This window comes from Pezoporus wallicus, unplaced genomic scaffold (genome assembly GCF_028554395.1).
Source record: "Pezoporus wallicus isolate ANWC-B61680 ecotype Strahan unplaced genomic scaffold, APGP_CSIRO_Pwel_v1 contig_11493, whole genome shotgun sequence".
Taxonomy (NCBI): domain Eukaryota; kingdom Metazoa; phylum Chordata; class Aves; order Psittaciformes; family Psittacidae; genus Pezoporus; species Pezoporus wallicus.
The window spans coordinates 586,619-611,229 of record NW_026635895.1 but is presented as its reverse complement, the minus strand read 5'-3'; the positions used below and the strand labels follow the sequence as shown (position 1 = coordinate 611,229).

The 24,611-nt window shown below is 45.2% G+C and overlaps 1 protein-coding gene across 3 annotated transcripts in view; it reads left to right on the top strand.

The window, feature by feature from the left end:
* HHAT (hedgehog acyltransferase) overlaps positions 1 to 24,611 on the top strand; it is a 79,327-nt gene that overhangs the window by 18,262 nt on the left and 36,454 nt on the right. For 2 of the 3 annotated variants that reach the window (XM_057398491.1, XM_057398492.1), the window contains exon 8: positions 14,468 to 14,503. The exons of the other annotated variant lie outside the window; for it this stretch is intronic. In XM_057398491.1, coding sequence (XP_057254474.1) covers positions 14,468 to 14,503 — 36 coding nt within the window. The remainder of the gene's footprint in view (positions 1 to 14,467; positions 14,504 to 24,611) is intronic. 3 annotated transcript variants of the gene reach the window in all.

The window sequence follows — 24,611 nt, the reverse complement described above, 5'->3', positions numbered from 1 at the left end:
GTTGAAAGTGGGAATAGCCTTTGCTTCTATCCCATATGGATGTCTGAACAGGACAGGAAGTGTGAAAATGATGGGTTTAGTATAAAAGCAAGCAAAAAGTGGTGCAAGTCAGTCGTTTGTGTTGTGACGCCTTACAAACTCTGTTTCCTTCCTTAAAGTGCTAAATAATTATTTTTGTACTTTGTGAATATGTGGACTTTTAAGTGAATGATCCCAACTTTACCAGAGGCCGTCAGATTTAAATGTCGGTAACCCAGTGCCTAGTTTTCAGCTGGCAGGCTGAGGAGATTTGCATCAGGCTTTGTTTCCAGGTAGCCTGGTAAAGCTTATTAAAGGCTCCTTGGGTCAGGTTGGGAGTTCCACCCCAGGGGAGTGATGCAATGAGCCGTGACATGGAGTGCACCACCGGTACCTCCTGGCTGGTCCTGGGGAGGCTGCTCGCAGAAGAGTGCTTGGGCGTGCTTGGCTTGCTGCTACCCTTCCTGCTCGTGTCTGCTTTAGGGTCCTATTAGGTTACTATCAGAGACGGGGTATTGTGCTAGCAGCTAGGCTTTTGGAAGGTCCAGTGTTGCGCTTTTTGTGTGGCAAAGTTATTAGTAATGCAGATTTTGAAGGGGAGAAGGTAGCCTGGAGAGACAGACAACATCAATGTCATAATGTAAGGAAGGCAAATGCACTGCTAAGGAGTCTTCCACCACCACCTGGTGCCCTTTGAGCATAACAACAAAGCTTTTGATCTCATGCATCCACACCACTGTGTATACTATAGACACTGTCTATAACCAGTACATGCTGACATCTTTCGCTATGTGATATTGCAGATAGAAGACCTTTCATTCTGCAAGGTAAGAAAAGGACCATAGTGTGTCTAAAGTATCTCTAGAGCTGAAAAGCAAAGCAGGTAATGGGAATAACAAAGCAGGTACTCTGCCTCTCTGGTGGTGGTACTAAACAGCAAAGCAGATTGTGTCCATTCAAACTTAAAAATAACAGGCTTTAATTAAAAAGGAGTTATCAGCTTTATAGTGGATTCTGCCTAATTTGCATTTTATTTAATCAAGACAGTCTCTTGAGTTGCAAAATCATCAATCTTACTTACTGTCTGAAGACAAATAGAGGAATTGAATGTATTACTGTGATTCCTTTTACCAGGATATCATTATCTTGCTAAATCTGCAGCTGCGTATCTAGTAAATGCCTGATAAATGTATTACTGTTCAAAAGCTTGATTATGGCTGTGAAAAGGAGTTTCTGAGCTCCTGGTTTCCAGAGAGGGCAGCAGTTCCGTGACACACCACCTCAGAGGTTTTAATGTCTGCTTCATCTTAATTCATGAGGAATTAAAACTTGGGTGGTGTTACCGAGGCTAAAAGCAAGGGAATGAATCATGAGAGAGCAACCAGTGGTGTTGGGGGCTTGTAAGTGCTTCTGAAGAGTTAGCCAAGGCTGATGTCTGGCATACAGTTTATCGGGTGTGTGTGCAGGGAGCTAGAGCTGTGTAGTGCAGCTGGAAATAGTCCTGCTCCTGCTGACACCCTGGTGTAAGAATCAAGGTGTGGGAAGTACAGAAACAGTTGCTAGCACCTAACTAAATCCTGTGTCAGTGAGGACATCTCACCAAGTGACTTTGGCAGTGCATTCCACAAAGAAACTTGTCACTTCATGCATTAGGACAACGTTTAGCACAGTTGCTGTTTATGGCGGGGGGGGGGGGGGGGGGGTGGGGGAAATCATGCTTCCATTTGTAGGTGTCTGTACTATGTTAGGGAGTGTAGTGAGCGCTCTCCTGCAGGGGTGTTGGACGCATTGATCGGATGGGTTTTGACGTGGTATGGGAGCAGCGTGGTGTAAGAAACTGGTTATCTCTGGTCATAGATTGATAGGGAGTGTGCAGGAGCACAGCTCCTTCTTGCCCTCCCACCTTAACATTTGTGCATTCCCAAGTATCTTATAGAACCCCAGCCTGATTTGAGTTGGAAGGGACCTTAAAGCTCACCCAGTTCCAACCCCCTGCCATGGGCAGGGACCCGTTCCACTAGAGCAGCTTGCTCCAAGCCCCTGTGTCCAACCTGGCCTTGAGCACTGCCAGGGATGGGGCAGCCACAGCTTCTCTGGGCACCCTGTGCCAGTGCCTCAGCACCCTCACAGGGAAGAGCTTCTGCCTTAGATCTAACCTGAACTTGCCCTGTTTCAGTCTGAACCCATCACCCCTTGTGCTATGGCTGCAGTCCCTGATGAAGAGTCCCTCCCCAGCATCCCTGTAGCCCCCTTCAGACACTGGAAGCTGCTCTGAGGTCTCCACACAGCTTCTCTCCTCCAGGCTGAACAGCCCCAATGTTCTCAGCCTGTCTCCATAGGGGAGGTGCTGCAGCCCCTGAGCATCCTGGTGGGCATTCCTCATGGATTATCCCAGAATGATTTGGAGGCAAGTGTGCTGGGGACAAATGAGGGTAAACCTGCATGTGTTTCATATAGGTTAGCCTCAGCAGGGGCGGAGGTTCTTCAGGGAGGCAGTAAGAAGCACTATTTGAAAAGTGGATTTCATAGGGAACAGAATTTCATGCAGAATAAAGCAAATGGAGTTGAAGAAATGCTGCCGGATAAAAAGGAAATAGTGCAGTGATGGAGAAGATCTGGCCGTTTCCAGCTTCCCTGTTGTAAGTTCCAGATTCCACCTCCTATTTAGCACCCCTATTCTTGACCAGACAGGAACCTGACATAAGTCAACGCTCCCATTTTCTCACACGTTACTGGGTGGGCTGGCAGGGCTGTACGTTGCCCCTACAGACATGACTTAGATGAATGCAGTGCGAGTTTATTCATGTGATTGAGTTTGCCAAGTTCTGGTGATGTCGAAAACTGGTGTGGGTTTGGTCTGACAGAAACTGCAGCTTGAGATGGGGGAGAGAGGGGTGGCCATGAGGGGTAAGGGCAGCAGCTGTAGAGTGTGGGCCGCTATGGGGGGAAGATGAGGGGTGGCTGCGAGGGGAGATCATGAGGGGAGGGAGATCTTGAGGGGGGATCAGTTTGCCCTCAGTGCTGTGGGTCAGTGATGAGCTTGGCAGTGCTGGGGTAATGGATGGGCTTGGTGATCTGAAAGGTCCTTTCCAACCCAGCTGGTTCTATGATTCTGTGATTTCTGGTTTACCTGCCTCGTTACTGCAGGAGTACTGCTTCCGTTCTCTGAGAAAAGCCGTCTCTGTGCAGGGTCTTGGTGAATTGCTTCAAGTTATGGATTAGAATTTTGCCTTGGGCTAATCGCATTCCCGGCCATAACAGTGCCATAAAAATACCGTCTCCTCTGCCCCTGTTCCTTCCTCCTCCTCCTCCTCCTCCTTTTTGTCTACCTTCTCCGTTGTTCTTGGAATCCCCCCTCCCTCTGGAAACAGTTCCTTGTGTCTGTCTGTCAGAAAGGACCATACGAGGCATTCTCCTTTCCTTTCAGGTTCTTTCCTAGGAAAAGGCAAGCCTGATACTGATGTTATGTGTGAGTGTGAGCACAAGAGATCAGTGTGGCCACACGGAGTAAAGGTAGAACGAGGAATAGCAGCAAAACCTCGCCGTCAATTATTTCTGGCTTAAACACTCGGTACCGTTTGCATCTAATTGCCTAGGCTTAGGCTGTGGTCAGGACTGGAGCAGGTTTTTAAACAAGGAAAATGGATTTTCTGATCTGTAGGGGAAAAAAGTAATTATTTAAGTTCATTGACACCTGTGCTCCGTGCGGTCTCAGCCTGGTTTGTCACGTATGTTGCTGCTTTGGGATCCTGATGTTTTGCATTGGAATAAGTAATTTAGGGAGTTATTAAATACATCAAGATGGGTAAGCTGCCGAAAGGCTTTCTGTTGTAAGATATCATGAAGGAAATTCAGGATCAGAAATAGTGCTTGTGTCAGTGCTTGGTTTGGGAATCTCCTCTCCTGAAGTTCCCAGATAGCCCAAGTTAACACGGGCTCTATTGTCAAACCATAACCACGCAACCCCCATGTCCGGGCAGGATGGCACCCCTGCCTCTGGGCTCAGGAGAAAGTGCCTTTCCAAGTTCAGGGGGTTCTACTCTTAAACTGCTGTAGAAAGCTCTTGCTTTCTGTTTGAGTATCGTGGTGCTCTTTTGCTGTGGTGTTTCTGCTTTAGTTGATGGATGGTCTGAAATTCGAGAGAGCAGATTTTCTCTCTGATTTTTCTCCTTCCTATGAATTTAGTTCCCCGATTACATGCTAGTAATAACAGCAAATTGCTGTCATGCAACCTGCCATTTGGAGGCGATTACAGGGGAAGAGTGAAGGATGCTAAATGATGGGTCATAAACTTGTTCCCGTGGCAGGTATCCTCAGGAGTCAGTTTAGTTACAAGTCCTCGAGAAATTAGCGCATAGAAAGGGGCAGTGAAGGCAGTGAGAAGGAAATCGACATCTCCATGGCAGCGTGAAGAAGGGATTGGGCGCAACGGCACATCTGAATTCGTGGCTCAGATCTGCTGCTCACGTGGCTGTGGAAGGGGTTGTGACGGTACCAACAGTTATAGGAGGACCTTTACTGGGGTCCTGTGCCTGGAGAGATGATGCTGTCTGGGATCAGAGCGGGGATGCTGGGCCGAGCCTACCTGTGCAGTGAACAGAGAGTCTCATTTTCAAGTGCTATAAACGATCTAGCAGTCAGCTTCAACAGGATCGGGTATTTTGAGGTGATTTGTCTTGTATCTGTCCTATAGTTCTAGATACTGTGTTTTTGAAAGCTTTCTACTCCGTGCCTCCGGTGGGACTTGCCCAACAGCTGGAACTGAGACACAAGGAAAGGAAGGAAGGACAGGCTTATGCATGTTTTCCTTTCCTCTGGAGACCAAGTGTCACTTCTGGTGTATTTTCAGCCTTCATTTTCAAAGAAACAATTGTCCAGTGTGTTTCAGACAGTTTATCAGGTAAAACAAAAATGTCTCTTAATGCTCTAGCATCTCACTGGTTTTAATCATAGAAAATGTTAGTGCTGCAACATTTCTATTTAAAAATCAAAAGATCCGGAGGCACTTTCCCCCCACCCTGTGTTTGTAGGCGATGTCTTAAGTCTAAAAAACCAAACCCCAATTCCAAGATGATAGCTGAATTAAACAGAATTACATCCACAGTGTTGAAACGGCCTGGTGCTCATGAGTAAGGGGAAGTAGTACTGAAATCTTAATAATAGAAGAAATCGAAATTGCTAAAGCATGCAGAAGTCCAAATACATCAATGCCCATGAGCCATGTTAAGCCTTCTCTTGCAGATTTTAGCTCCCTGAAACTGTAAGATCTGAGCTGTGTCCTGTCTGGGCAAGGGCACTGAATCGGGTCCCTAATCCGTAGTAAAAATAACATGCTTAAGAACAGTTTTGTCAAGTAAAACTTGTGGTTTTACATGTATTTGTGGATTATGTACTTTGAAAAACTGAAAGAATACTAGTTTTCATTCTTGAGAAGCTTGTTACATGGTCTTTGAAGACGCTGGGTGAGAGTCTCAGAAAGGAAAGGGATCTTTGTTTCCATCTTGGTACGTAAGGACAAGGGTTGGATTAAGACGGGTCTTGCTATATGTCCTTGCCATCTACAACCCCTGTTTAAATGTTACACCTGCTTGCCAGTGTGAGAATACTTAAGCTCCTTGCCCAAAAGCTGGGCATTTAATTGCGGAATTAGTGCATGGCTTTTTTCAGTTGTGGAGTACATGTTTCCAAGTTGAAAAATAACGCTTTTCCTGATTTCCTTGTTATCTTTTTTCCTAACTATTGTGATGCTTAAAACTGAGCATTGATGTGTGACACATTATTTGTAGCTAACAGGTCACCCGAATGTATGACAGGCCCTGTAGTTCTGGACCGGTTAGTCGTTTTCTCATTGCTAGAGACAAAAGGTTTAACTGCTTTTGACATCAGCCGAATCAGTGTATGCTACAGTTCTTATCTACTGTACAGCTCAATTTGCTGGTTAGATTAAAGCTTTAAAAGGCTCCTTAAATCTCTTCAGTACGCTCTTTGGAGTATAAAAAGAGGCAATAATGAGGCACCCTAATCCTTCTTGGGTCTAAATTGCATAATCATTGGGAATTTATTTGTGTAGCGACTGCTTTGTTACCGTAATGTGCAATTGCTGGGCTTTTTTAACACACCAGCTAAGCCCACCTGCTGCTGATCACCCATGAAGCCCGTTCTTCACAGCGTTCGACGTGAGCTCTGCATAGACAGAAACTATAACTGCTGCTCCCGTTTGGCAAACAGCACTCTGCCTGCTTGCAGCCACTGTAGAAAAAGAGTAATGGCTGTTAATAAACTCCCTTGTTCTGTTTGAGGTAAGGATAGGGATCTTACAGTAATTGGGCAGTCATACTGCGTTGCGAGAATCTTACTCGAGGAAGAGTGAAGGAGAACTTGCGCTATGGGAGTTTGCCACTAATGGGCATTAGGTTTCATCAGCTCTCCATGAGCTACCACCGGCGTCTGAAGAATCAGGGAAGGTGTAAAATTAAAGTAATACTTCTTCTGAAGGGTTCTAGGAGACATTAACAGACTACAAACGAGATTTGCTCTGTCCTAAAATGTGTCTGCTGAACTGAATCTCCAAGATCCAGTGTGGTGGGCAGGTGAGAAGCAGAGTTAGTTTTGTTGTCTTAAACCCTCCTAAGCAGGCAGACCCGGGTCTGCTGTTAACACTGGCAATGACTGATGCCTGCTTAAAGTTCTGCTTGTCTCTCTGGCTGAGAGATCGTGGGGTGGGGGGGGGGAAGTGACTGCCTAGAACCATTAAAACTCCCCTCAGGCTTTCTGATATAATAGGAATTGTGTGTTTAAATTGAGATGAAGCCACAAAAGATACTAGAGCATGGATCCAGTTTGTAGGCTGGAGGCCACTCGCCGTTCGTGAAGTCTTTTTATGCTGTCCACAGAAGAGCTTTCTCCTTGCGGCTATCTTACTGCAGGCTATTTTTGCCACGCAGGTCTCCAGCCTGAGCTCCCAGCTAATAACTGAAACTGCACAAATGAAGCTTTGGGACTTACTGATCTTTTCTGCTTGGAGTTGAAGGTCTCTCTGACAAGCTGTATACCAGAGTTGGACTGTATCCTTCATTCTGCATGCTGTCTGCAGTCAGTGCAGGTATTTCTGCTTCCACTGAAATCAGGGTTTTTGCCTGGTCAGGGTTTCATGGTGGCTTTCCACCATTCTCATGAGTAAGGGAAGCCCTAGCTTCTCCCTGTGATGCTATGCAGCAGTTATTTTGCAAGTAAAAGGTTTAGGGTTTGCCCTGATCAACCTGGAAGTAATCCCATACTTTGCAAAAAGAGTGCTTTGTAAGTAAGGTGAATGTTTATGCATCAGCTGTATGGGTGCTGAGGAGCTCTCCAGCACAGGCTGCATGCAGTAGCAGCTTTGGTTGTCCTGCTAATGGAGGAAACCAGAAGGCACTTGGTACTTTCGAATCATTCCAGGGAAGACCGGAACAGAAATTCCACATGTTTTTTATCTAAGCAAGAAGTGTTAAAATTTTAGTAAGTCCTTAAGCAAGTGTCAAAGAATATGATAGATCTCTTCATGTATATACAAGTTCTGCTTATTATTGCTGTAACAAGAAGTTACTTGTCAAAGATGCGGTATAAAAGTATTTGACAGTCTTCATATTTTTCTTTCAAATAACATAGATGTATCTTTTTTACTCTTAGCTGTCTTTTTACCTTGAGATAAGAGCAAGCTGCTACTACAAGTTTGCTGCTTGGCAGATGGTTCAAACTTAAAACCAAATCTTGTAAAGAAAAGACAGTCCATTAAAGCTTGAGAACTAGGCTCAAGCAGGTTCTTAAGATCTTGATGTTGAAAAGCCCATTGAATTCATTTAAACAGTATTTTTCTCGTTGGGATGAGCCAGAGTTTGTGTCACTGTATGTGGCATGGTAAGAATGGAGATGTTTTTGGTTTTGCATAGAAAATGATGGGATTTGTTGCTGTTTATCTTGAAAGAATGCCAAAAGAGCTCCCTATATATATATATATATATATATATATATATATATATATATATATATATATTTGTTCCTGATTTCAACACCGTGTTAGTGGGCAGACTGTAAAATCTGGATGTGGGTGGAATTCACCAAGGTTCTTACATGAATTTGGAAGGCTCAAGTGAAAAATGAGAGCTCCAAGAACAGGCTTGTATGTGGCAGGAGTGCCCAGAAAATGTTGCAATGTGACTTTCAAGGCTTGGGGTCCAAAAGTATATTCCATAGCATGGGTAACGGATGCATCCAAACAAGTTGCTGTGTTGGATTGGATCTCCCTTTTCTTCATGCATCCTCCCATCTTTGTTTTAATATCTAACAGCACTAAACAGTCTGGGCTCTTTACATGAATGTTTTCAGTTTGCTTGCTGTATTTATTTCTACTGTAACATGTCCTCTGTGACATTTTAATTGTTGCTTTTCTATTTTAAGTTGTGCATCTGCTTTCTAAGTAGTGTATCCTAGCGTGGTGGCAGCGATCCTGTTGAAGAAGGGTGCTGATAGTTGCTGAAGAGACGGTGAAGGTGTAGGTTTCAAGCAGACTTGCAGAAAGCAGGTTGTCTGAGTCAATGGAAGCTATAAAGTGTCAACACTGCCTTCTAAAAAGATGGATGGCTCTCCCAGTTCTTTAATAATGAAGATGATAATGAATCAATTGGTAGCAGTCACTGCTTGAGAAATACTTACTGTGCTTGGTAGGCAAGGCCCTCTATGGGATTTGCTTTAGCAAGTTTTATGGTTCATTGAGACATTAAATAATAGCACTTAGAAAACCAGCATATAGACTTTGCTATCTGCTTTCCCTGTAGTAACCTTACTCTTCAGGCAAGACGCTGAACCGCGTTTTTAGATTTATGTTGCACGCTTGTGATTACTTGTGATTTGGAAGCTCTCATCTTTGAGGCATTGCCAGCCAGGGAGGCTGCCGCAGGCAGGATGCGAGGAAAGATGAGCGGATATAGGAGGATCCAGAAAAGCAGTATAGAACCGTGAGATGCTGGGGTGTCTGCCAGGGGAATTCTCTTGTTTACGCAGGCTTGGGGCACCCCGCCGTGAGACATTGCGTGAGAGAGAGGGACAAGGAAGCGAGTGAAGAGCGCTGTGTCAGTGAAAGCAGCTGGCCTTCAATAACCTCTCGGTTTCCAGCGCAGAATGTTCTGGTGCGGGAGAGACTCCGAGTCCAGCCGCTCCCCAGCAAAATGCCAGATTGATTTGCAGAGACTGCTAATGGAAGTGCTGGTCTTGCAGGCAGTGTTCTAGGGTTAAACAGGACGGGCTGCTCTGAGGATGTGTGAATGAGTTAGGATTTCCAGTGTCAAGTTTAGCCACATTTGTAAAGACGAGGCCCGAGAGCCGTTGTTGGAACATTGCAGCAACTGCAATGCTTCTTTTAAGAGACGGTGGATCGCCACAGGGGAGAGAGTAGTGAAGCTGCAGTAAACAACCCACTAGTTGGATTCCATCACCACGATAAATGGCAGGTAGTCTAAGTGATTTGAAGAGATTTAAGCGCTATCAGTATATTGTTCGCTCCAGCGAAGTGTGAGGTAGTGCTGTTGCTTGAACTGGTTTTCCTGTAATGTGTAAATTACACCGTTCCTCTCTGCATTCAGAAGTGGTTATGTTCTAGCAGCAACATGACTGTTCTGAAGCTGGCTGGAATATGTCTGTCTACACTGCAGTGTGTTCTCTGGGCATGCAATATCACATCCGCATGTCTCCATCCAGGTTACTGATTTTGAGCTCTTTACAAATGGCAATCTATCTGCCTAGATCTGTGCCCCTGAAGGTAGTGCCCAAAGTTAGAACCATGCCGTGATCCGCTTTTCAGAACGGTCATGAACAGCCCCAATGTTCTCAGCCTGTCTTCGTACAGGAGCTGCTGCAGTCCCTGATCATCCTCATGGCTTCCTTTGGACCACGGCTCCAACAGCTCTGTGTCCTCCTTAATGCCAAGGACACCAGAACTGTACACAGTGCTCTTTTAGGGAAAGCACAGCTTTGTGGAAAGCAATCCATCGGGTAATGCATGCTTATAAGGAGTGTGGACCAGCGTGGGCATTTGGTTGGTGACGCTCGGGAAACAAGAGTCTGTCGCTGCATGTAAGCGTGTAGCTCCAGTGGGAGGCACCGTGTCTGCTGAGCTCAGGGCATGTGGCCAGGAAAGCGTGAAGCAGCTCCTAGGAGAAGGTCCTGACTAGTTTTTGGTCCTGATTTATATGTTTATTTGCCAGCCTGCGCTAGGCAGCTGCAGTTGGAGAGCCATGTGCTACAGCGCTCTTTAGCTAGCATGTGGTGGGGCACAGGATTTCACAGTAAGGTCCAACTGTAAGGAAATGGGATAGATGGAAATCTCAGAGCAAGTCCAAAGTATCCATTACACAAGGGGGAAACGGGTGACTGGCTACTCTGATACCCCGATTGCACGAACAGGAGCTTGCACCAGTCTTGCTCATTGGGCTTTCAGATGTATATAAATGCCTTTTTGCATCCTGGGGACAAAAGGAGGGGCTTTGTACTCTGTTTTTCCTGGGAATCATCAGGATTACACTTTCAGTGCATGTGCAATTGCTGCTGACTGTGGTTCATACCAGCGTGTTTCAGCCCTTTCATATCTTTTCTATAAAAGAGGACTTACCCCCCCCCACACACACCTCCCAGCTTTGGGCTGAATGCAGACTTGGAGGCAGGTTGTTGCATTATGCATTTAGCTTTCAAAGCAGAAACTGCGTGTCTGAAGTAATTTTGAATATGTACCTTGAGGAGAGGATTTCAGAGGTTGTGTTTTGGAGAAGGTCCTTGTTGGTTTAGTCTGTGTGTATTTTTGGACAGCAGTTCCTAGTTGATGTACTGGGAAAAGATAAATTTGATTAGGAAGGATTACATGTGTAATCTTTTGCTGAAATGTGTCAAACTGAAACCTCCATGCTTACCAAGGGCGTTAAAGCTGCGTGCAGAACTGTGGGTCAAAACTGCCCTTCAGAGGAACAGAATTAAAGACTTTTGGATAAAAGCGACCAAATTGCCTGCAATGAGTAACATGATTATGAACTGGAGGTTAAGTATATCTCCCCTTGATTGTTCCACTGACTAGTCAAGATTACGCCCTGTTTAAAGACTACCATTACTACTTTGATAAACCGGATCTCCTTTCCCGTGTTATTTTAGATTGGAATTAAACCCTTCATATCAGAAAATTGTGCTCATTATAGGATTTCAAAAAGCATTTGTGGAACTTCAAGGCGCTTTAGGATGCCTTAGGAAAGGAACCCTGAACTGCAAGGGCTATCAGCTGGCTCCTGGATTTTGCAGAGGGGCTCAGGGTTGACCAAGCGAAGTTCATACCAAATAGCAAGTAAATGTGGGTGTGCTTTATAGCAGTAGATAATCATGTGCATTTAGCAGGTCTAATTCTGAGTGATTGTGACGAGGTCTTGTCATTGCATGTGATGTTGAAGGATTCACTGAAGTTTTTAATATAGAACTGCAGAATAATAGAATAGTTAGGGTTGCTTCTTCTACCCCCAAGCTGCAGTGTGAAGAGTGCTACGCAGACCCTCTTTACCCCTTGTTAACTTTTCCATCTGAGAACAGAGGGACTGGTTACATCTAGCACATCTGTTTCCATTGCTGCTTCACTGTATTTTCACTTCCCTTGCAGCCTTACATGCCGCCTGTATTTAAACATGAGTAAGCAGAATGGTTGCAAGTGGCAGTGGTGGCTTTTTGTCAAAACCAGCCTCCCATAATCCTGGCTTTTCACTGTTTGTTGCCTTGTGCAGTGTCTCTGTTCATTATCCTACGTGCTTAGGAGTGTACGTACCCAGTATCAGTAGCCTTAAGTAATGCAGCTGTGTCTCCTATTTACAGTTTGAAATTGTTCTTGCTTTTGGACCTGATAAACGATACTGTCCTGAGGTGTCTTCAAGATCTAAGTGCACGCTGATGCTGCTCAATGTTCTCCTAATTTTGTGGGTCACAGTGTAGTTACATCTTTAACTGACAGCTTACACTGTGGGGAATTTAGGATCAGTTGAAATGTATCGATGCAAACTGGGGAATGATGGAGCCTATCTGTCTATGCTAAGTTATACCTAGGGAGGCTCTGAATTTTTTCGTCCTGTATATTTATTCTACTAAGTTGGTTCTGTGCGTGATCATTTTTAATACCGATAGAATATTTTATGGAAATATTTTAATACTTAAAGCCTATATGCAATAGACTTGTAAATCTGTCTTTAATAGAAAATACATTATGTTTTGGAAAGAGTGAAAAATGAGAGATGGCATCTCTGTCCACAGCAAACTGTCTCATTTTCCCTCCCTGTCTGAACCCACTCTGGCTCAGCTTTGTCTGCCCCAACCTTCTTCATCTCTGATCACCTCAAGTTAGCAGGACCAGTTTCTGTGCTTGATGTAAGCCAAGGCCTTTGGCTTTTGGTTCAGTGTCAAAAGTGATGATATTTTAATACTCTGCATCCTTGTCCACAAGAAGTTCAGCTGTTGTGTCCCCTCAGAGACAATAGCAGATGGGGTCATTGCTATAAAGGATAGATGGGATAACTTGGAAAGATGAGCTTGGCTGAAGATGTGTAAGGTGTCTGTTCAGCGTGCAGCTGTTCCCTGAAACTGAAGTTTCTTCTTCTCCCCCATCCTAGAACAAACATCCTGAAGTGCCTAATCCTAGGGAGCAAAGATGTTCAGAGCTGTAAGCGCAGACTGTGGGCAGCTCTGCTACAGAAGAGTGTATGTACAACACAGAATCATGGAATCCCAGACTGGTTTGGGTTGGAAGGGACCTTAAAGCTCATCCAGGTCCAACCTCCTGCCATGGGCAGGGACAGCTCACACTAGAGCAGGTTGCTCCAAGCCTCTGTGGCCAACCTGGCCTTGAACACTGCCAGGGATGGGGCAGGCACAGCTTCTCTGGGCACCCTGTGCCAGCGCCTCAGCACCCTCCCAGGGAAGAGCTTCTGCCTTAGATCTAACCTGAACTTGCCCTGTTTCAGTTTGAATATTTTAGTGAAGAGGGGGGAGCAAATTAAGGTGTGTCCCCAGGCAGGGGGAAATGTAGAAAGATAACTGAATGCTCTTCATGCACTGTAATTGCGCAGTAATATAGCAATAATGTAAAATGGGAAATGATTTTAGGAAAGGAATATGAATATACAGGTTTAATTAATATTTTTTGCTGTTGCAAGGCAGCTTTTAAGCAAGCCGGTTGCTCCTCTCCTCTCCACCCTGGTGAACCAGATGTCTTTCCCTCCCTGTTAACTCCTATTTCTATAGTCCATTGCCTATCGGCCATTACCAGGATGCCATTAACTGTCTGCTGACTTCTCTCGCTGCTTCAGGTAGAAGGCATCACACTGCAAGCAATACTGTTAAAATAAAACCTTGTTGTACTCAAATGACCAGTTAGGCTCTTTTTTTTTTTGCATCAGGATACTCAAGAGCTTAGTATGTGCCAGAATGTTTTCTATGTGCAGAATGTAAGGCCATTTCAGAGCAGGTCCAGCACTGGGAATGAGCCATTTGCATTCACCGGCTATGCCATTATGCGCACAGTTAATCTGGGATGATATTGATAGTGCCATAAAACTAGCACGTACTTCAGCTCGTAGGTAAATGTCTCAAATCAGCACCTACCTTCCTCTGGTGTCATGGATTTGCTGGTCCTTTGTTCATGACCTTGATTCTCCTGAGCTGTCTGAGCGATGGAGGCAGTAGGAAAGGGAAAGAAACAGTGATGCTATCTGCCCACGTACGTTGTTAGGGCTGAGGTTTTCAGGCATGCTGCTTGTAATTTAATGTGATCTACCTTGTCCGTGCTGTCAAAAAGTCCCAAAGTGATTTTCCTCACCAGATCTGAGCGGAACACATTTGCAAGGCCCAGCTATATTCTGTGTATCTGAAAGAGAAATAACGGGGCTCCTTGATTATTCTGTATTATGGAGAGAATTCACAGCAATCCCTTCCATCTTAGTGCAGTTCAGAGCAGAAATGGGCAAAGAAAAAGGATTCCACAGTAATTTTGCAGAGAGGATCTACCTGCATGTGGCAGAAATAATAGAGTATTTGGAAAGGACCTTAAAGCTCCTCCAGTTCCAACCCCTGCCACGGGCAGGGACACCTTCCCCTAGAGCAGCTTGCTCCAAGCCCCTGTGTCCAGCCTGGCCTTGAACACTGCCAGGGATGGGGCAGCCACAGCTCCTCTGGGCACCCAGTTTGAACCCATCACCCCTTGTCCTATGGCTGCAGTCCCTGATGAAGAGTCCAACATCCTTGCCATTACAGAAAGGAAATAGTATATTTCACTTCTGCTTCTGTTTTATCAATGCTAGTAATTTTATAGTTATCTTTAGCATTGTTGATTGGTTTGAAATGCTCTGCATGTACAGTAGTAATAATTTTTAGTAATTAAAATATGGTGACTCTTTCCTTACAGAAGCTTTGACGTTGGGCTCCATCGCTTTCTGGTCAGGTAAGCCAATACTTTTTTGGATTTGGAATTCCATGTCAAGAAGCATTTCTGTTGTTGGGAGTACAGGTGGCCATGTGAACCTAATGCTGCTTGGTGTTTTCTAGAGCAAGATCCTCTTTTGTCTTCCATTTACATATTAGTTTCTTCCGTTTACGTATTAGTTTGAGAAACTTTAACTCTTTGGCTTGGCTGTCTATCGGAAGTCACTAAGGAACGTCTTCAGGCGTCCTCCAGGAGAACCTTGACTTAGGAATTTTCAGTGCCAGTGTCCTACTCGCTCCTGAGGAAATCTGTTATTTTCTTGTACTGAAGAAAACCATTCAAGTGTTTTCCACTGCTAACTCGAGCACCTTCTTACTTTCTAACCAGGACTTGAATTGTATAGAAGAATGTCACTACGGAGCGTAGCATTTTCCTCCATAGAAAACCTAATTGATTGGATACACTGTGTTCTGAAAATGAATAAGGAAGGTGGAATAATTGTTGCATGCTTTGTTTGCTGACATTTAGCGGAATGCGGTGATTAAAGCAGGACACTTCAACAAGAAGAGGGAGGTTAATGCATTTGAATGCTACACCGAGGAACTGGGTTTGCAGTTTGGAGTTCTTTTGTGTGAGCAAAGCCATGGCTGTTCACTAAGAATGGGTTTGCGTTCGTTTTTAATAACATGTCTATCACTGTCTACTGGTCTTTACAAAGAAGTGTGAAAGGTGAAGTTTGTCTTCAGGCCCTTAGAGAATCCACTCTATCCGTTGTTTCATCCCACGAAAATGTTGCAGTATCCATCTGTGAAGAGCTTTCTTTGCCTTGGAAGAATGAACTCGGTGTGTGAGCCAGAGCATGCTGTTTGGGGCCCGCTGTAAGCATCAGGTGATGGTAGGTTTTCCTTAATTTGCCCTTGCTACTGAACTCATTATTTCAGGCTACTTACAAAGACTCTGTAAGCCTTCACCCTCATTGAGTCCTTGTGGCTGCAATGCAGAAGGTCTGGTACTGATTCACAGACTCCAGAGCTCTAACAGGTTGGTTGCTCCTCTGAAGCATTTTCTAATGTTTCAGAGCCCTTCTGCCAGAAAACATGCTTTCACTTGCTTCATACAAAGAATGGAATAAGATACTGTTTTTTGTTGCTGTATTGTTTTTCATTCTGTGGAGATGCGGTAGTGGAGTTGTATGCTCGTGCAGTCCTTGGACCACAAATAGCCACTGAGTCCGCACGAGTTGATTCTTGACAAGCCAGCTGTGGGTTCTCTGCGGTGTGGTGTTCTAGCCCTAGCTTTAAATACTTCATTCTCAGTCTGTCACCCCTGTTAGCAGCTTGGGGAGCCAACAGATACCTTCTCTGTAAGTGTGCTGCGAAGGAGGAAATACTGTTCCCTTCTGTTAGAGCAGTATGAGTTTTGCTTGGGTTTCCTTAACTAAAAAAAGCATTGTTTTCCTCGTTTAGTGGATGACTTTTGGACTAGGAAAGAGGGGAGTTAGTGGTATCTCTGCTGTTGGTCTGCCGTGTGACCTTTCAAAAGTTACTGCCTTTGGTTTTGCCAGTTGAGGCAATCTCTGCTCCTGAGAACCTGCAGATCTTCTCCTGCGTTCATATGGTGTCTGTCATAAATTGACTTCTTTACAGCTTGGTTTTCTATGTGTGAAATGCAAACAGTGTGTGTGGGGGTAAGAAAACCCCAAACCCTAACAAAGCAGAGTTGCAGGAAGTGTTGAAAAATCTACAAATCGAGGTCTGAGCTGTTGGAGAGATCCTATGTTGTTTTAAATACACGGACAGCACCCTGCAGTGGAAGGGGAGCCCGGTCTGCTGCTTTCACATACACAGTGTGGGGCCAATGAAACTGAAAGCATAGTTAGAACTCTGCTAAAAGGACAGTCTGTGCCTAATTACTTACGGAAGTGCTGCTGGAAGGGCCTAGGGCTGTCCGTAGCCTGGTGCCACACAGTCAATGGCTTGCCCGAGTGAAGCGTAACACAAATACGACAGGGAATGACAGCTCCACGGCTTCTGTGTTCTTAGCAAAAACCAAATATGAAATCATTCCTGTCTATCCATCTGGCTGTGGCTTGAACTGTGCTGCTGATACGGTTTTTAAGATGGCTCAGGTATGAAAATCCCCTCTTTTTAAATGTATTATTGGAAGCTGTAGATACACCGAAGTGGTGGTTACTGGCTTGGGCTGAACTGGGCTGTGGGGCTAGACTCCTCATCACTTTGCTTACATGCTGAAATCGTGCTGGCGTCATGGAACTACTGTTTGTGAAATTAAAGTGCAGGAGAGTATGGCAGGGTCTGGGCCTTTGTTAGCTGCACCGTACTGTTTGAAGCAGGGAGTCTGGAAATCCATGGGGGAAAGAAAGATCAGTAATTTTGTGGTGAAGACTGGAGTTTGATATTACCCATTAAAAAGGTGCTGCCATACTCGGAAGGTCATTTGCCCATTGTTTTCACACAATGATAGAAAAGAAAGTACTTTGTGCTACTTTTAGGATCAGCAAATGTATTAATCAGTGTTATTTAAATCACACGTGTACTGTACAAGCAGTGATATTTTCTTCCTCGTTGTGACTACAGGGAGAACAGCCGTTTCTCCTAAATCTGAGTGATCTCAGAGTGGAGCAGTGGGTGGATTTTCACATTTCAGAATGCATGAAAATAGCCTTTGGGGTAGTGCTCTTAAAGGGGAAAGAGCAAGAGAGAGACTGCCTGGTGCTGTTTGCTCGCTGGAGCTATTTCACCCAGGCATTTCATCCAGTGCTCAGAACGAAATTGCAGGCATGTGAGAGTATTTACTGTCCTAATGGCAAAGACTGCTTCCTTTAGGGCAATGCTGGTGAGGGCAGTGGAGAAGAGTGACAGTTCCTGGAGGCATGATCCTTTGAAAACTCTCCACGCTGTCAGCACTGCTGTGCCTTTGAAGGGCAGTGAATTGTGCTCCTCTCAGTACAGATCTGGCTTTGAAAAGAGCTGCAGGACCATGCACCCCCAGAGTCTCCCAGAAGCATCCATCTGCTAACAGTGCTCGCAGCTCACCACATGCTTTGCAATTGCTTTGGCTTGTTTAGAGCTGCAGGTTATTTGAGTTGAGCTTATTACCTGGTGCAAGGGTTCTCCGAATACAAAACTGGAAAATCATCCCCTTCTCCAGCTTTTTCAGGTGAAGCAAGGCACAATTGAGCTCTGGGATCCACACTGAGGGTATGTGGCCACCTCTAGTTATGTTTACCTAGAAACATCCCCGGGTAAGGGCAGTACGGTCCCATGGCATAAGAGGGGTTATTGTTCTAAATAAGGTACACCCATGGAAGAAAGTAAGGAAAATTCTGTTCATCAGCTGGCTGTTTTCATTCTCTGTGGAGCCCCTCACAATTCCGTGGTACCCAAAGGAGCGCCAGAATAATGTTAATGAACTGATAGCTGGGGTTTTTAAAGGCAGGTTTTTTCCCTTGTTATTCTCCCCTGTTCAGAAGGGAGCTGAGATGATCAGTTGCTGTGAGGTCAGACCTTTTCTAAAAGAGCAGAGATTTGCTCCCAAAAGGCATTGCAACTTGTTACTGAGATGGTGAGGAGTGGCAATATAAGTGTAACCCCTATGAGAAATGTAGACTCACTGAAAAGCTCAACAGTATTTAAGCCACCCCGAGCTGAAGACATCTGTGCCCCTGCTTAAAACCCCAAGCAGTTACCACAGTTTTGTTTCTAAAAGCAAAGCCACTCAGTCCCCCAAAACCTCACAAGAAGAAGAAAAAACCCCCAAACCAAGCAACCAGAAAAGCCCCCCTGAAACTCAGTTCTGAGATTGCACATTCTCTGTAGTGCACCCAGGTCTTTGAAAGTCAATACCTGAGGCAGCAGTGCCTTTCGCTCTCTGTTTCATCCCTCCTCCACTCCACTGCTAGGTGTAATCACCAGAGGTAATGCTGGGCTCCAGCAGTTAGACACAGATTCCCTGCTGGGGTGCCGCATGGGATGTAGCATAGAGCATTGCCCTCTCTTGGGGGCCAAATACCAGTGCTAATCCTATACAGTCTCTCTGCTGCTGTGTTGAATGTGGCTGCCCATAAAATACTCTTCATGTTGTAATATACTGGAGTTGGGCTAGAGAGCACAGTATTAGAGATCCCACTTTTCTTGGAACAGGGTTGATAGAAGTGTGTGGATAATCACTTTTGCCTTTGAGATCACTGGGTGTGAAGTCTCACAGGGATGCATCCTTCCTTCTCTGCTCTGTCAAGAAGTTTGTCTTTCTGGTTCACTCAGTGTCCTGGTCACCAGTCATCCTTACTGCACACGCAACAATGGGAGAATGGTTTGGATTTAAAGTGACCTGTAAAAGCTCCTCTAGTTCAAAGCCTTGCCATGAGCAGGGACACCTCGCACTAGAGCAGCTTGCTCCGAGCCCCTGTGTCCAACCTGGCCTTGAGCACTGCCAGGGATGGGGCAGCCACAGCTTCTCTGGGCACCCTGTGCCAGCGCCTGAGCACCCTCATTGTGAAAACTCTTCTTCCTTATCTAGTCTGAATCTCCCCTCTTTTAGTTTAAAACCATTACCCCATGTAACATTTCTCTTTTGCCATAAAATGGCCACAGTGGTGCCTGCCCATGCCTGCCTTCAGACACCTTATGAAAACTGTGGTGTATTCAGATTGAGATCAATCCTACCCCCTTTTGCCAAATCTTTGTACTGCTTTGCCTGCGAGTCCCAGATGACTGGGTGGAAAGGATGTGTTTGACTTTTAGGTGCAGGCTAGGGGCACCCGCTGAATAAGGAATACTCTTTAATGTAACCTGCAGTATGTCTCTAACAATTTCTGTCTCGTTTCTCTGACTTGGATCAGTGGTGGCACAAAGGTGCTGTATTAATTAAGCAGCAGCATATATGGGTGAAGGCAAGCAGGTTATTTCTATCTGTGATTATCAAAGTAACATACAGGGTAAAAGACTGCTGGAGATGTGACACGCTGCATCACAAGTGATGCACTAACAAGTGATAGGACAAGAGGAAACGGCCTCAGGCTGCCCCAGGGCAGGTTTAGATGGAACTGAGGAACAATTCCTGTCCCAGAGGCTGCTCAGGCATTGGAACAGGCTGCCCAGGGCAGGGCTGCAGTCACCGGCCCTGCAAGTGTTCACACAGCGTGGAGACGAGGCCTCAGTGCCATGGGGCAGTGGTGGCCTGGGCAGTGCTGGGGAACGGTTGGACTGGGTGAGCTTAAAGGGCTTTTCCAGCCCAGTTGATTCTGCGATCCTTCCTGAGGAAGGATTGGGTGGTGCTGGTACTTAGGTTGCCACGTGCGGATGTGTGTGGGATATGTGCAGCTGCTGTACTTGGATTTGCCTCTGGGTCTTTTCTGCCTGCAATCCTATGCCTTTAAACCAAGGGAGGTGTAGCAGGACATGAGACTCTAGCAAGTGTTGACCAGTCTTGGCTCCCGTGGACCGGCGTTCTCTTCTGGCACAGTGCAGATAAAGCCAGTGGCAGTAACAGAAACAGAGTTTTCAGTCAAGGGTGTCCGGCTGTGACACAAACTTCAAAAGCAGACTAAAACCGAGGCAGGCTGTTTCCAAGGTACATTATATAAACCTCCTTTCTGGGCAAAAAAGCCCCACTGTAACAATACTTCCTTAGCCAAGAAGCTAAGAAGAATAAAAGGTGATTCTTACTGTCTTTTGTACGTCTGGCGATGTGGATGTGCTGTGCTGGAGACAGCCCTTGGAGAGACTTCTCTGAAAGTTTGTGATGAAGTTAGCACATTGAGAGCTCAAGTACGTATTCTTGTTGCTAATAAAAGCAGTTGTAGTTGTCACCAGCTGTGATTCAGTGGCGTTGTGTCCAGTTCTTGTGTAGTGTTAAGGTTCAAGTGTTGATTCCTTTGAAGAGACGGTGGTTTTAGCTTAGGAATTATTTCTTCTTCAAATTTACTGTCAATATGGGGCCTTAGGGCTTCTGCAGACATCGTTTTAAAGTTCCAGAATACAGAAGAGAGCAGCCGTGTGTCAAGACCTCTCCATGGAGAGGCTGGAAGGTAGAGCTGCTCTTACGCAGTACAGCAGTTAGGTCCTGGGAGCCGTGTGTCGGACCCGCTGGGGGTTTTGAGGTGTTTGCTGGTGGGGGTGAGGTTTGAAGGGGGGTGACTTGCTTAGAGCAGGACTTGGTCTGACAGTAATGAAGAATGATGCTGAACTGCCTCAGAGCAACTGCAGCCTCCCAAGCACCTTCTCAGAATGGAACCTTGTTTTTGTAAGTAGAGCAAACAATCTGGTGTTACAAAACAAGGCACATAATGTTGTTACATGAGCATCAAGTGTGCTGCAAAGCCGAGGCTGGCTTTTGTATAAACAAACCTGAATCTTTATGTAAATGGTATGTAAATGTGACATTTAACTTCAGCTGTTGGAGTGGGGAAGTTGGGCTTAACTATGTACAGAGCTCCTCGTGTTTAGGTGTTGCAACTGTGAATTAAAGCAGTTTGTTGTTTTTGTTGCAGGGTGTTTGAGTCCCTGTCTATGAGCAAGAAGTAAGTTTGTGGAACATGAAGTGTTCTGAAATCCACTTCAGGCTGCTCTGAAATAAGTGAGTAGTTTAATGGAGCTGGATCAAAGGTTGTATTTCAGTATGATAGAAGCGGTACGTGCCCCGCAGTCGTGAACCACCTGCGCTTGTAAGGATCCTGAATTTATTCCTTTTGAAGTCCAGGGAATTATGTCACTGGAACATCTTTGTCCCTGACTGACTCTAAGGGCCAGAATTTGGCTGGAGTTTAAGTGTGGTTTCAGTCTGAGGGACTTTACACCTTTTGTAACTGAAGCAACCTGTATTTCACAGTCACACCACTGGGTATGTAAGATACGTCACTTAGATTAAAAATACTCTTTATGTAATACTTCCTCTTTAGTGTTAACTACACCAGGTGTAAAGGTTTCACATGACCTAGAGTATAAATTCACAGGTTTCTCCTCTCCTTAGTTTTTTTTCTCTTTAATTAATTCTCTTGTCTTCCTCACTTTGAGTGTTGTCTTATTTTCTTCCACATGTTGTGATTTGTATTTGTACCCTGGCATGCTGAGAGCCATGCTTACAGCTTCCAGATGGCAGGAGGTGGTTGGTATAAGCTTCAGTCTCAAAGTTAGTGCATGTTTTATGTTTGAGCCATGTTTCAGAAAGGCACGTGCTGTTTCTGTGTGATGGTATATGGGAAATAAGGTGGAGAGCAGTCCCGGAGAAAAATGTGGGGGGAAAAATAGGATGGGAGGAGCATTCTTTTCTACTCTAGCTTCTGGCAAATCAGCTGTAGGTGGCACGTCTTAGCCAGCACATGCCTCGGACTCAACCACTGTCATCTGAATCGCTTGCTGCTCTGAGGTTACCTTTCATCCTCCCCTTCAGAAGAAACATGCGAGGAGCCTGCCGCCTGCTTTTCCTGCCTGCTCTGGTGCGTTCTATCTAAGCACATGCATAAGAGCTGCCTGGCAGCATCCACAGTGCTGCGGTTTGTCTTTGTCTTGCACTTGACTTATGCCTGGCTAAGCTTGGAAATGGGTGAAGCTTTGCATGTTTCAGCTATGTTTTTCCCTACAACATCTTTCTCTGTGTCGCAAATGTGTTGGGGAGTGGCATGGGAGTCCATAAGGCTACCACTGTGTTCCTTGGAAGCCAGTATCATACTAGGAAATGCGTGTCCTAGAGGATGCAATCTGTTATGTGACTGCCTCTGCTTTTGTGCGTTCTCTTCCTGACAGTACTGGTTCAGAAAGCTGGTGGTTCATCTGCTATATGGGATTCTAGGAGCAGCTGTTCAGAATAACCTATCTGGGTCAACAGTGGAATACAGAATGACTTCCATTCTCCTTGTGGGCAGGAAAGCTCGCCTGCGTTTCTATGCTTTGGCTACTTGATTGTGCGGTGTGTTCTGAATCGTCTCCTGAAGAATCCCAGCTCTTCGGCTCATCCCTGTGCTCAGGGTCAGCTTGCTTGACTTTCCCTGGGTCCAAAGCATTCTTGAGGTACTTGCTATGTAGTATGTCAAAACAGTAACACCTTAACCTTAATCTGAAGTCGTAAGTTAAGGTTTTTCTCAAATCATCGTGTTTGGATGGTACATTATCTGATGTGCTACTGAAGGAGGTAGCTTTACTGCTTATTTTATGGCTGTATGGTAGCACACAGCATTCCCAGTCAGATCGATGCCCCAGTAACCTGTGTGGCCATCAGTACACAACCTGCTTTCAGTCCTTGTCCTTCCAAGCGCCAGTATTGGCTCTAGGTTCTCTGGCTAGGCCAGGAGAGTTTATAGAGTTTAGGAAGTCTGTGGGTTGAAACAGCTGCCTTAAAGCAAGGTACAAAGAGTGGGTATGAGAAACAAATCTAGAAGAGGGGAGGAAAAGCTGACGGCAGGAGGCCTGACAACTCCTGTCTGGTGACACACAGACCAGGGGATTTGAGGGCTCCAGTGTGGATGTAAAAATACTCTGAGACACCTCAGTGGTGACATGAGACCTTGATCTCTGTGTATCCGTCTGCAGCTGGATTGATGGCAGTATTAAAGCCCAAGTAGAGGACTTGGCTGCAGTTACTTACAGCAACTGATGGCAATGTTTGTGTATCTGGAGCAGTAAAGAAGGATACCTGGGAGAAGGCAGAGAAGGCTTAAAAAGTGCTGCCCATGTGGGATGGGAGGCGTTTTGGTGACTGTCAGGCTGAGTAAGATACCACATTGAGAGCCACATTATCTCTGCAACGTTGCCTAAGTGGTGCGTGGAGTCGGTGAGTGGAAATCACAGGCCACTGGTGTTCCGGACGGCTCTGGGGTCTGTCCTTGGGTGCTCTTCTGGCTGACTGGTGGTGTCGTGAACTGAAGTGCAGTCCTGGCTTCACTGTGGTCTGTGGGAATTTGGTGACATCCGAATTTCACCCTGAAGATCTCTCTGTTTTGTTTTTCCTTCCGTGGATGAAGCAGGATAATGATCATCCTTTGTAAAATGCGTGGGGATCTATGGATTAAGAATGCTGTATAAGAGCTCAACGTTGATATTTACTATAAGCTCTTTACGTAACATCAAGAACAGATGATAAAACAGGACAGGAAGTAAGGATTGGCTCGTTCTATCACAGAGGTAAATTTGGGTTATGAAAAGGAAATAGTGTGATTTGTTGCAGGCTGTATGCGCTCTTCACTGCATTTACTTGGGCGGATTACAAGTATAGAAAGGGAACTGGTAGTAAAAAGTGTTCTATTGAGCAGCTGCAGTAAACTAGATATTGTTTATGAGGTGCAGTTTAAGGGGAAGCACTCCTCCCCTAGCTCCGAAAGAAATTAGGCCATGTGAATGAAAATCTCATGCAGGCTTCCATACTAAAGGTCACAAATAATTGGGTAGAACTTGTTTTTGAAGGAATGAGGGGTCAAAACCTTAAGCCTTCTGTTTATCTTGCTGTCTCAAATAAGGGAGTGAAGGAACATGCTGTAGGCTTCCCGGTATAGCCTACAAATGTAATTGCAGTAACACTGTGGAGCGCTGCAGAATGAGCTAAGGTCGTGGCACCCACAGGATAATCCATTTGATCAGCTGTCATACAGTTCTCCTGGAGAAGATTCAGCATTTTCTTGCAAGCAGCATAGCTGGACACTTGCAAGGTACCTCCACTTGGCAGGCAGGCTCTGCTGCTGTGGCCTCCGTGAACAGCAAAAGGCACTTTGCTTGCCTGAGTTAGGCGCTTAGCCCACCCTGAAAAAGCAGTAAAGCAAGCAGAATTCCCCCTTGAATGATGTGGAGAGAATCAGGATGTATAAGGAACAAGTAGTGCTCTCCTTTTTTTTTTTTTTTTGTGAATATTGATATTATATAATGAACATTAGCTGTAAGGATAACGGCATCCCATGTGCTAGTGCTTTTCAGGGCCAGTTCTGGTAGATTTAGAGATTATTGCAAAATGTATCTAGCATTTTGGTTCAATGAATTGCTTTTCAAATCTGGATTAGGCTATTGCTCTGAAAATATTAAACAGTAGACCTTTACAGCTTGCTAGTAAGGTGAGGTAGTTTTGAATACTGACCTTAACTGTTTGACCCGTGAGAGGGGGAGCCAACATTGCAGTATAAACT